This window comes from Engraulis encrasicolus, chromosome 24, assembly GCF_034702125.1.
Source record: "Engraulis encrasicolus isolate BLACKSEA-1 chromosome 24, IST_EnEncr_1.0, whole genome shotgun sequence".
NCBI classification, from domain to species: domain Eukaryota; kingdom Metazoa; phylum Chordata; class Actinopteri; order Clupeiformes; family Engraulidae; genus Engraulis; species Engraulis encrasicolus.
The window spans coordinates 20,395,728-20,408,378 of NC_085880.1; the positions used below are offsets into that span (position 1 = coordinate 20,395,728).

The 12,651-nt window shown below is 43.3% G+C and overlaps 1 protein-coding gene across 1 annotated transcript; it reads left to right on the forward strand.

Moving 5' to 3' along the window:
• The first annotated feature begins 2,695 nt into the window (after nt 1-2,695).
• Nucleotides 2,696-5,766, forward strand: vip (vasoactive intestinal peptide). The gene is made up of 6 exons (XM_063191026.1): nt 2,696-2,764; nt 3,062-3,166; nt 3,644-3,748; nt 4,362-4,493; nt 4,929-5,037; nt 5,230-5,766. The coding sequence occupies exons 2-6, from the start codon at nt 3,072-3,074 to the stop codon at nt 5,236-5,238; spliced, it is 450 nt and encodes a 149-aa protein (XP_063047096.1). The 5' UTR covers nt 2,696-2,764; nt 3,062-3,071; the 3' UTR covers nt 5,239-5,766.
• Nucleotides 5,767-12,651: the final 6,885 nt, after the last annotated feature.

Here is a 12,651-nt window from a genome sequence, read left to right on the forward strand (position 1 = left end):
ACAATTCCACGCCCTGTTGAAAGCCAGACGACTGACACTGGTCAGCATTTCTAACTTTGCATACCCCGATGTAAAATAAAGGATTTTTAAATAACTCTACTTCCACGACACAAAGGAGAGTGCTTTGGATTTAGTTCAGAAGTCTATGAAGCCTTTAAGGGAATAACCAGATGCACCCCTTCAACCTGGAGAAAAGACTATAGAGCACTCGCTATTTATTCCTCTTGACAATTCCTATGTTGTTAAATTGTAATTATTTCTGTTGGCAATATGGACTGTCCACTTTCAAATATCTCAAGCCAATGGATGGGGGCTACTGTAATCCTGACAGTAACCATCTCATGGGGGTTTTGGGCCATGTCCAATAACGCAGTTACCCTTTCGATCCCCTCCACAGGTGAATGATATACCGGTAAATCCACTGGCTGTGGTCCCAACACCCGGACAAGATTCCTCCTCTTTCAGCTGATTTATCGTGCCCCATCATGAGCTGTAATGCCTCAATTAGTCACTTGACTTGACTGGTGTGGATCTCGGGGCTGGAGAAAAAGGGGGGGAAGCAGATGAAACCATTAACATGGCATTAAGGTCACATACAATCATTGAAAGAGGCGTGGAGAAAATTGTGCAAAAATCTGAGTCACGGCTCAGCGGTAGGGCGCTGGGTTTTCAATGCCAGCCCGGGTCATTTGCCAATCCTTCCCCATCTCTCTCTCCCTTCTCATTTCCTGCCTCTCTTCCACTGCCCTGTCAAAATAAAGGCCAAAAAGAGCCCTTCAATTCTGAGTCACGAGGAGGGGATTGTCCATGTGTCCTGCTCACTCAGAGACACTTCTTTAAATCTAAGTTTGTGTTTTCCACATGAATAGTCTTTCATTCACAAAAGCTCTACAACACCCATCATTTTTTGTAATCTGTGTGACAAGTAAGCCACTTTAGTCTTTCAGCGCAGACTCATTCCCCTGCCGTGATTTTTTTTACATCAGTGAGTGTTGGATGCTGAGGGCATGTCCGTTGCGTCATGTTGACGTGGCCGCCTAGACCTAGACGTTTCCCTGAACCAGTGAAGTCATGTTGCGGTGAAGGCGTGGTTTGCAGTGCAGTGACAGTTTTAGCTGCTAAATGCATACTCTTGGCATCACATAATCGCTGCCTGTTCAATTAGTTTAAAAGTGCCGGAATGATTCTATGCTTAGCCTTTAAGTAACATAACTTCCTACCAGAGGACAAACGTGTGACAAAAAACCTTAAACCAACTCCCAAACCTGAAGGCATGTCGGCTACTTCCACAATGGCAATGCACTTACTGTGGTTCAACTAATTACCAGAAACAATTTTGAAAACATTCCTGTATGTTGGGTCTCCACCAGATGTGCATATTGGTGAGGCATAAATGCAATTTAGCTGTGTGCAGTGTGCAGTGTTCACTACTTGTGTGCTGCGGAGTGCTGTGCCTGTGTCACAATGACAATGGTGAGTTGGAGTTTCCCGGGCTTTCACTTCACTTTTCACATATTGTTATTTTATTTTATTTTCTGTTTTCTCTCTGGTTAACCATAATTGCATTAGCATTATGAATCAGCCCTGCAGTTACAGTGGTGGTCTTTAACAAAGCAAAGCAGCATGCAAAGCTGGCACCCACGCCAAACACATAATACTGATGTTCAACACACAGACCTATTATTATGTCATTATTCCAGTATGCCTATACATCCAGGAAGGCGGCTGGTACATTGTCCTCTGAGGTATTTTTGTAGAGGTAAGAATGAGAACATAGGAGAAAGGAGATTGTTGCATTGCAACATCTGGTAGGCAGCCAGGATCACTCTCTTTTGTACTAGCGCCTTGATATGACAAAGCACAGTCCGGATCCCTTGCTTGCCTTGCTGACAATGAGGTGGGCATGTGCTTGCTAATTCACTCTTTCCCCTGGCTAATCTGCTAAATAGGCTCTGTCTGTCAAAACCAATGAGGAGGCTCAGAAGGTACGTGTATGTGCCGTGGTTTGCACTGGTGGGTGAGTGAGTCATTCATGTACACCAAGGCATTCCTTTGGAGAACAGCCACAGCGTCCATTTCACTAGGTTATAGCCATTTCTGATGGTGGAGCATGGGAAGGATATACCTGAGACTAAGTGTGGTGGTTAGAATAAGCTGGGTCAGGTGAATATCTGGAATAAGTTACACATGTCACCTAAGATATCCACAATGGCCCATGGGACGCATGCAGCATCATTTAATCCCACGGTGTTCATGTATTGTTATTATTATTATTATTCTATTATTTTTTTTAGTAAAAACGTGCATTTTAACAAACATCTTTATGAACTCTCATGGTGTTGCTAAAACTTTTATCAGGGGGTATACATCGACAGAAATGTGAGGTTTCTTATACATAAGTCACCACCAGATGACTCAACGCAAAGAAAGCCACACAAACAATCTATTTTGTGCCAGCAAAACTTAATTTCACGATGCGTGCCATATGCTGGGCATGAAGTGCAACCAATGACGAACACACCAATTGTTATGACGTATCAAGTCTGATCAAATCTGATTGCGCCTAGTTTCATGAAAAGTGTTGAGATATATAAAACAGGGGAATGGGAGGAGGTCAGGCAAAGAGACGAGAGTCAGTGAATGAAAAAGCACCACGGAGAGCACCAGCACCAACTGAAGGAGATATCAAAGGGACAGAGGTTTCAGTACCAGGGTCAGCGCATCAAGGGCTCCGCAAAGGATCACACCTCAGCCTTCAGCAGACGTGAGTAGGCTACTTGGATGTTGTCTTGTGTGGTTTATGATTGCTAATCACAGACAGTGTATTTCGTTAAGACATAGTTTGAAACAATCGTTTTCAACATTTTGACGCACAGTTTTACGCACGTTTTCAACATTCAAGACGCACAGATTCGTTTGGGTCAAACGTTTGGGACAAAAATCACACATAGTACCGCATAAATTAATAACAATTGGACCATTTCCTCTTGGAAAGAAATCAATCGAAATTGTACAAGTCATGATTTATTTTAATGTAACTAACAAGTGATTGCCCCAACAGGTGTAAGGAGATGCAACAGAGAAGCGGTTTCCAGCTCTTGCTCATCGTAGCCCTGTGCAGTGTTTTGTACTCCCGCACCGCAAGCTTACCTTATGCATCTACGAGGTAGGTCACTTGCAGATTTCAATCATTTAAAGAGGCATAGGCCTACTTATTATTACATTTTTTCCAACTGGGAAGGCAACTTGCAAAACATTTTGGACTGATACTACACTGACAATAGGTAGCTGTTTTAAATGGCAGGGTAATCAAAAATATCCATATCAAATGCCTAAACAATTATTTACACAGCTAAGGGAACATATGCTAAACATTCCCTGGCCTGACAAACGTTAAATGGAATTGTGTTGTGATGTCTTGATTGAAGCGTTAGCCCACTTTGAGTTGGAAAATTGTGTAGCGTTAACAAACATGCTAATGTTTGGTTGCCTCCATGCTTTGGTGTCAATCAACTGCTTACCATGTTCAGTTTTTTGTTTTTTTTTAAACACTGTCTTACCATCACAAATTGGCGATTTTGTTAGTCTGACCCCTTTTTGTGCCCTCGGTTTTCGTCAATAATCTTACCATTTGTTTTGGCAGACCCTCGAGGCACGCGGATGGTCTTTTCACAAGTGGATACAGCAAACTTTTAGGTCAGCTTTCAGCGAGAAGATACCTGGAGTCGCTGATTGGAAAACGAGTAAGGTATGGCATACATTTAAAATGCTCTTCGTCATGTGTGGAAACATTTTGCCATACGTTTCATGATAAGGGCTAAGCGATTTCCTGATTTAAAAAGGCTAAGACAATTTCTGGGTCTCAACTGGTGCACTTGTGCACATCAGTGTTCATGTTTTAGTGCGTAATATGGCGTCTTAATTACGCACTCCAACATAGTGCCCGAAGTGCACGAGTGCACCATCACAGACACAGAGCGTCTCTGGTGGAATAAACTGGACAGAATTATGAAATGGAGTAACAAATCAGCCACCTCATGTCATGGGTCACTTTTCTGGACCCAGTCAAACTCTGGAGCTGCTTCCTTGTTGATCTGTTAGGATAGGGTGAATTGAGGTAAATTGGGCCACTTTTTTTTTGCATATAAGTGAATGGGGAAAATTTACCTGGCCCAATTTACCTGAATTCCTACTTATCTGCAAAGAAGTTCAATTTAACCAATTTGTATTCAATATGAAATGGATGAACATAGATATTTTTAGAATTGCTTTGGGTAGGCTGCAAAATGTTTTTATTGGCTGACTGGCTGTGGCATTTGTGGAGCAGCAAACAAAGGGCTTTTTTCCTTTGGGTGTTACAGTGACGATGTGATGGAGGACCAAAGTCCAGTGAAGCGACATTCAGATGCCATTTTCACAGACAACTACAGCCGATTCCGCAAACAGATGGCAGTGAAGAAATACCTGAATTCTGTACTGACAGGAAAAAGAAGGTTTGTCAACGTTGCATTCTCCTATGAAATACATATTAACGCATTATGACACTAATAGTATAGTGTATTGGTGGGACAACCCAATCCGAGGTCAAACCCAATTAAACAAGGATACAATGATGCAAGGAGATTTATTTGTCACATGCATAGAATTACTGAAACTAAAACATGCAGTGAAATTTTAGAGTTGTGTGCCTGACTTGTACTTCACCTACGTGTGTGTGTGTGTGTGTGTGTGTGTGTGTGTGTGTGTGTGTGTGTGTGTGTGTGTGCGTGTGTGTGTGCGCGTGTGTGTGTGTGTGTGTGTGTGTGTGTGTGTGTGTGTGCGCGCGTGTGTTTAAGGGGTGGTTTAAAAACACCATTGCTTTGTTAGCTGATTTAATGTTCTGACTTAATTAAACTTATTTTTTTGTTATTTTCCTCTGCACTGTGCAGCCAAGAAGACCCACCCAGTGAACAGGAAGATTCCACTCGGAACGAGAGCCCCTTTGCAGAGAGCTTTGATGACGGCAGAGTAGACGACTTCTTCAACCACATGCCACTGGTGAGCTGAGACGTTTTGTCTAAAATGGTTGGATAACAGGCTGTCCAAAGTGTCTTGTCCTATTTATGTCCCGATGCCATCAAATGCATTGTACCAGCGACAAACAAAAACATAGCAGTGTTAGAATAATCTTTCGAGATGATGTCTATTCGTGTGAAGATCATGTTGTATCATTTTTCTTGTCCTATACAGCCACTATGAGGACGGACCCCTTTTGAGATGACGAGCTCACTCTGCCAACATCCTCAATGTGCCGTGTGCGGATTATTCAAAGGGACAGCAACATAAAGGAAACACACAACAATTCAGATTAGAAAGGACACAATAGTCCATCAGTGACAAGTTTACATTGTGTACATAATATCCTTTAAAGAAAATGGCCAGCCTACAGATAACAGAAAACAGAATTTTCCGTTTGGACATTTCAACCCAGTTCTAGTCCACTGTGAATGGTTGCTTAATAATAAATGCATTGAATCAAGCATTGGGCTTACAGAGTACAATCGCATAATCCTCAGTTATATAAGGAGTCCAACAGTTAACCAAACATTAAACACAGCACCTGAGTCATAAAGTGACGTAACATCATTCTCCCAGTCTTTGAAAAAAAAAAATGTTGTTGCATTTTATAAATCTGAGTAATTTTGTACAGAAAAAAAGTATATTGATGTTGCCTCTACCTTGATGCTTAAAATGACGGGGACAATGGTGGGGACACGTGGGTGGGAAGCGGGCACCAGAGATATTTATTTTATTTTTATTTTTTTCATTCAAGGAAAATAAAAAAATTTGAAGAGCCACTTCACTCTGGTTAAAAAGTACTTGATCCGTCCATTGTTTCCCCCTCTGCTTTAAAGCTGTCGTGACAGTGTCGAATTATGGAGTCTGAGCTGAAATGAGCAGTCAGACTTTTAACTGTTTGTGTGTGTGTCCTTTGTTGTTAAAGGAGTATGTCTGTGTCGGTAATAAATGTATCTGAAGTTCAGTGCTGTGTCACAGCATTGCCAAGTCAATACCTCCCTTAACTTCACTACTGCCTTAACCATTTTATAGTAAATGCTGCATTGTTACTGTGGTGGCATTTCTTTATTTGCTTCTACTATCCAATTTAAATGCAATCCCAAAGCAAAACAGCTTATACACTTCTCAGCTATATCTGATCACCCAATAAGCATGGACATCAGTGTACGTACTTCACAGAAGAAAACTAGCCAGCAACCACAGATGGGGATTTTTCCACAGTGCATGCCCTGCACATACTGTACCATGTATGTGCTTGTTGCAGAGATGATATTTGTGGCAAATGAACAATCCACTTACTCCAAAAAAGACTCAAGGACTCAACAGCAGTTAAGTCCGTTATTCTGGATATCTGTAGACATTCCTATTGGCATCCATGTTAATAGCTACGGAATGTATGTCTGTCTACATGCAGTCAGGGAAGCCGACAGGGGGAAAAGGGGTCAGTTGCCACAGGCCCAGGGAGATGGGGCCCCATAATTGGGTCCTTATTACATTGTATGTGTTGGGTAGGGGGGGGGGGGGTGGTTTCAGATGGCTTTGTCCTGGGCCTGGTAAAAGCTGTCAGCGGTCCCGATTATAGTGATGTCATCTGTGGCGGCATGGCACGGGTGCAGGGGACGGGGGGTCTCTGGAAATAGCAGTGGACTGAGTCAGCATAAAGGCATTTGACTCATAAATGTCAAAAGTATTCAGTCTGGAAGGCCATGAACATTAGCAATGTTAATTGCATTTATTGCCCTTATCTTGACATTCATGATGCTGTCATGGGATGGTCTGATTTAATGTGACTTGGACTGCTTCAACCATGACATTCAATTATTTCCTTTATTATTACTGATGAGTCCACGCTAGCCATTTGGAATCCTAAAAAAAGATACAAAGCATCTCAACTTGAGAGTGCCATTGTGAGGTCAAAACACAGACGCAAACAAATGCAAATTCTTCCCGGGATTTCTGTTTAAATACAGATTCCATTACCATCATGTCCCATGTTGTATTTCATGTGATGAGGAATACCATGCATTTCATGATATAATGGTGAATAAAATGGTCTCATGGAATGTCTGGAGTCTATTCTGAAAGCTAATCATAGTGTGGGAGACACCAATTTATGTGTTTTTTTATGAGGCAGGCTAAAGTATGATTCAGCGTTTGCTACTTGTTAATTGCCCCTTCACTTTTGAGTTAACAGGATGAGAGCATAATCATTGGCTTTGAAAAACAACATTTGATATGACTTGGTAAGAAATAAATAACAGTTCATCACTTGACATCCGCATCCAAAGACACTGAGGGACAAGCATGACTCTGTCAGAAAAAGTCTATAAAATATGCAAAAACTATCAGCTAAGCAAAACAGCACCTTGTGTAGCTGAAAGGGTTTGAATAATCAACAAAATAGCCAGTTGGTCAGCTGAACAAAAACGCAAACCAGAGATTATTTGCAGAATAAAGAGTCTGTCAATGTAGGTTACTCATGGATGTTTTGATATAGTATCTTTTTTGTTTGTATATTTCTCAAACAAACATGAAAATGAAAACCTTCGCCCGACCTTCTCTGGAAAGAGAGCAATCAAGGCTAATGAATCTGGAATAACACCTTAAACCTGCACACAGACACACTGTCCTCATGCACATTCATTGAAGAAAGCTGGGATCAAATATTGGGCTTTCAATCATCAATTTTTAAATCCATTGATATATTTGACAAAAAAATACTAGTAGATGCTAAACCATTTCCCTGTGTTCAAACATGCACACTTGTGTGTGTGTGTGTGTGTGTGCGTGTGCGTGTGTGTGTGTGCGCGCGTGCGCGCGTGCGTGCATGTGCGTTAACTCATGTGCAAGCCTTTTAACATGTCCAAATCCTATTGTAACATAGTATAGAGGATGCACGCACATCCAGTAAAACAGATCCTGGATCAAACAAGGACGGGTGGAAGAACAAGGAAACTCTGCACTGTTCCGTCCTCCTCTACACTTCCTATTGCAAACCACACACGGTGCATGCTGTAGGCCTACTGTTAATACAATACTGTGTAGAGCAGGAGCTCCTATAAAGTGTTAAATTAAACTTAAACTTGTATTGAATTAACACTGAAACAGCTTGTACTGTGCACATGGCATGTGTGATAGGGTGTGGCAGCCATGACAGGGGGAGGGGGTGGGGGGTTATTAGCTGTCATTATTGTCTCTTTCTATCTCCCTCTGTAAAAATAGACCTGTCTCTACGCTCCACACGGGCCAGGGGCCCGGGCCACTCTGTATCAGTCTCCGGTAATTGCACTAATGCCACTTAACGTGATTTCCTGCACCAATGGCTAGACAGAAACCACTTTTTTTTCTTTAGTCCATTTCAATCTTTGTCTGGTCCTGTATGTTGACATGGGCATTGCAATTGTCTGTGCGTGTAGATCAGGGATGGGCAACTTTCATGATGAAGAGGGCCACATTTTTTCATCGCCACCACCGGAGGGCCATATGACAATGGACCTGAGTTGGTTGCTCACTGCCTGCTGATATTGGAAGTAATCAGAGTGTTCTCTATCGGCCAACAGTATAATTACAATGGATTAATTCAGTCGTGGTTTAAAATAATCTTGTCATTATTATTTTCTTAAAGTCATGTTTTATCTAAGGGCCACACTGAGTGAGGAGGTGGGCCGCATGTGGCCCCCGGGCCTTCAGTTGCCCATCCCTGGTGTAGATGCATACTGTATTTGTTGCTGGTTGGTCCTGGATTCATCCCAACACACAACAGCAAAGTTTCAAGAAAATGTGGAAGATTATGAACTTTCCATGATCATCTCCATCTTAAATCTGAATTCTGAAATCAACATACAAGCAAAACAGCCAGCTCCTTACACCCCATGTGACATCACATCCACACTTTTCTCAGTAGGTAGCCCCAAACGGCACACCACTCCACCAGTGGAAGACTGTAATAGTCATTGAAAGGTTAACTATAATAGTACTACACTACTATGACATATCACGGGGCCTTCAGTAATGCACTACGACTTGGTCATTTCCACATGGTTACAGCAAATTTATAACGATTTGCCTTAACGGGTTAAATTAATTGTCTCCCTTCCTCAGTTCTGTCACAGATGTATTTGCATGGCTCACTCACTCTGGTGAGCTCAATCCCTTGTTTAGTACTGTATAACTTGGCTATACTGCCATACAAAAACACAGTACAGTAAATGTACAAACACTGAAGTCGAGGAAAAGCTGTTACAATCTGCATACTACAATGGAGGTTTATGGATTATTTAGAGCACTTAAAATAAGCAAGACATTCAGTAACAATAAAAAAGCAGATGGTTACAACAAGGAAGAATATTCTCCATGCTTCTGTAGACGAGACCACGACAAGAGGCACGATCAGAGCCCTTCCTCAGAGTTGTAGAAGGAAAATGTTAACTCACATTGAAATTCATCGAAACCATCAGTCGCTGTTATACGCCTTGAATGAAATAATACAAAAATGAAGATGACATCTGAGCTGCACCCACAACTGTACTGTACTTTTTGCATAAAAGATGTGCAGTGCTCCAGTTGAAGATTCAGTGTTGACCAAATATGTATGCACTGGCCTTGGCTTGGCTTGGCATGGTTCAAACAGCTAAGTCATTTCCTGTCCCACTTTTTTACTGTACTTTTCTAATAAAGGCCAAAAGCCCCCACCCATCAAAAAAATAATTATGTACTTTCATGCTCTTTTAGAGTAGTAGGCATCACTGTTTACACCGCACCCACCGCCCCTAACCCCCCCCCCCGTCCCGAGGCACAGTGGGTGCCTGCTGAAGACTGAAGACTGGTGTTGTGACAGGCGCCAGAGATGGCGACCCGACCTTACGCTGCCTCCCTTCCTGTGACACACGTCTGCGTTGGGCATGGGCAACAGGTGCCAGTCACTCACCCAGGGGCATCACAGCACATCGCATCGTAGCACATGATGTGCTAGTCATCTGGCCCTGTAGGCCTGGACTGACATATTGCAAAGTGTAGATTTGAGTGTGTGTGTGTGTGTGTGTGTGTGTGCGCGAAGGTGGGTGTGGATTTGTGTGTGTGTGTGTGTGTGTGTGTGTGTGTGTGTGTGTGTGTGTGTGTGTGTGTGTGTGTGTGTGTGTGTGTGTGTGTGTGTATGCATGTGCATGCTTGTGAGGGGGTGGGGATGGGGTGGTAAGTGTGGTTGTGTGACGCAAAAAGAACAAAAAACTATTAAAATGCCAGTGATGGAATTTTTAAACCATGTGGAAAATACTGTAGATGTGCGTGTAACTATATATTGTATATACTGCAGAGAATAATGCTACTGTCATCAGTTATGAGTCAAAAACAACTCATATTCAATATGTACTACACAGACATGCGTACGGTACATGCAATGATGTGGTGAGGTGACCAATCAAGAATTGAATTTGCCACAACTGTGTGCACATGAGATTAATCACAGAAACCCAGCTCCCTGCTCAGACAACTCATTTTCTTCCGTGTAAATGGCATGACTCGCAATGCGGCGAGAAGCACTCTGCATTTATCATCAGCTTCGCTCTTCTCCGCTCTGTTGTGTTCAGGGCCGCTGACAGCTTTGGCCGGGCCCAGGACAAAGTCATCTGAAAGGGCCCCCCAGCCCAAAAGATACAATGTGATGAAGACCCAATTTTGGGGGCCCTCTCTCCCTGGGCCCGGGACAACTGTCCCCATGTCGGCACCGCTCTGCTGTGTCTTGTTGACACCTGTAAACATCTGCCTCCCTGCCTTGTGTCTGTCTCTCATAACCAGCCTTGACTGATGGCTTTTTCCCTCCTCTCCACCCCTCCTTCCTCAGCCCACGATCCACAGGTTGTTAATTTGAATTTGCTGTAGTTTCAATCGATAAATCACATGCGTCCGCCGTTAATAAAGATGCAGCCCCAGAGCCGTTTGGTCCGGCAAAGGGCAGCGGGGAGATTAATTGGAGTCTGGTGAGAGGACTAATGATGGAACATCTCGCGTGCCGATTCCCACTGTCCTCTGTCGTCACCCTCACCTTCCCCCACCCTCACCTCCAACCTCTACCGCTAACTCCTACCTCCACCCCTACCCCACTGTCCTCTGTCGTCACCCTCACCTTCCTCATCACCCCCAACCCTACCCCACTGTCCCCTATTGTCACCCCCCAGCCCACCACACCCTTCTCCACTGTCTCCTATTGTCGGCCCCTCCACCCGCCACCCCCACCCCTCACCCCACCCCTCTCCTCTGTACCCTATCGTCCCTGTCCTCCTCACATCTTCCCCACCCGCTTTTGTCACCCCTGCACCCTTATTGTCAGTACTACACCCCACCCCACTAGCCTGATTATCATAGACTTTCAAATCTCGATTCGACAAAGGTGTCGTGTCACTAGGAAGGCGCAGCCTGGCTACCACATCGCCACACCCCACCCTTCTCCTCTGTCCCCTCATGTTACACCACCCCCACCCCCCTCTCTTCTGTCACTCTGTCCTTAGAATCCCCCTGGACCTTCGTGTATATGGTTCATTCTTGGAGAACTGCCTAGCAACACTGGACTCACTCCACAATCAGCACTGACTGACTCCTTACGGTGCTATGTACTGTATATGTCCACTCCACATTGGCATTGACTTTGAACTAAACACACAACATTGGCAAGTTGGCAAGTTTCTACCTGTCAGCCATGCAATGGTCGTACTGTAAGTCATTTGTTGTCTGGTTGGCAGAACTGAATTTTGCACATGAACGTCTATTGAGGTTTATTCTAACCCCTGTTTACGTATTCCATGGAGAGAATAGTGACTTGCTGTGCTATTCATGTGAAGGTCATGGAGGCCATGTTTGTATGTATTCTCAGCAGTGACTGGATAGTGGACGTACAGGCAAACAGAGATAGTACATGAGACCAGGGAAGACAACCTGATCACTTATCCCAGGCCCAGGGAGAGAGGGGGCCCGGAATAGGGTCCTCATCGCATTTTAGGTATTGGGTCAGGGGCCCTTTTAAATTACTTTGTCCTGGGCCCAGTGGTGTAGTCTACTTTTTATGGTGGGTATACTGTATATTTGAGCATTTTTTGAAGTGGGTATACTGTATATACTGTATTTGTGCTATTCAAAACAATGGATCAATCAATTTTAAGTGGGTATACTGAAATCCCTGAAATTTAGAAGTGGGTATACTCCGTATACCCGCGTTCTACGTAGACTACACCACTGCCTGGGCCCAGCCAAAGCTGTCAGTGTTCCTGCATGAGACAGACATTATTTCAATATATAATGGTGGAAGATGATTTGTGAACAACACCATATGTTTAATTCAGTGACTGGTTGATGAACATTAATATGGAGAGGAAACGCAGCAAAGAACCATACTTAAACTTTCAATCCAGTCCATCTATGATAGTATGTTTAGCACATCTATGAATAATTACAGTAATGGCAGCCATTTAAGCAATCACAGCATTGACATCACCAAAACAAATGAAGATGACTTTTGTTATCAGCGTCTGCACGTCAGGAACAAAATGATTTGTGTCAATGAGTTCATGTCAGATGAGTACCGTTGTGGAAAACATCAATTTA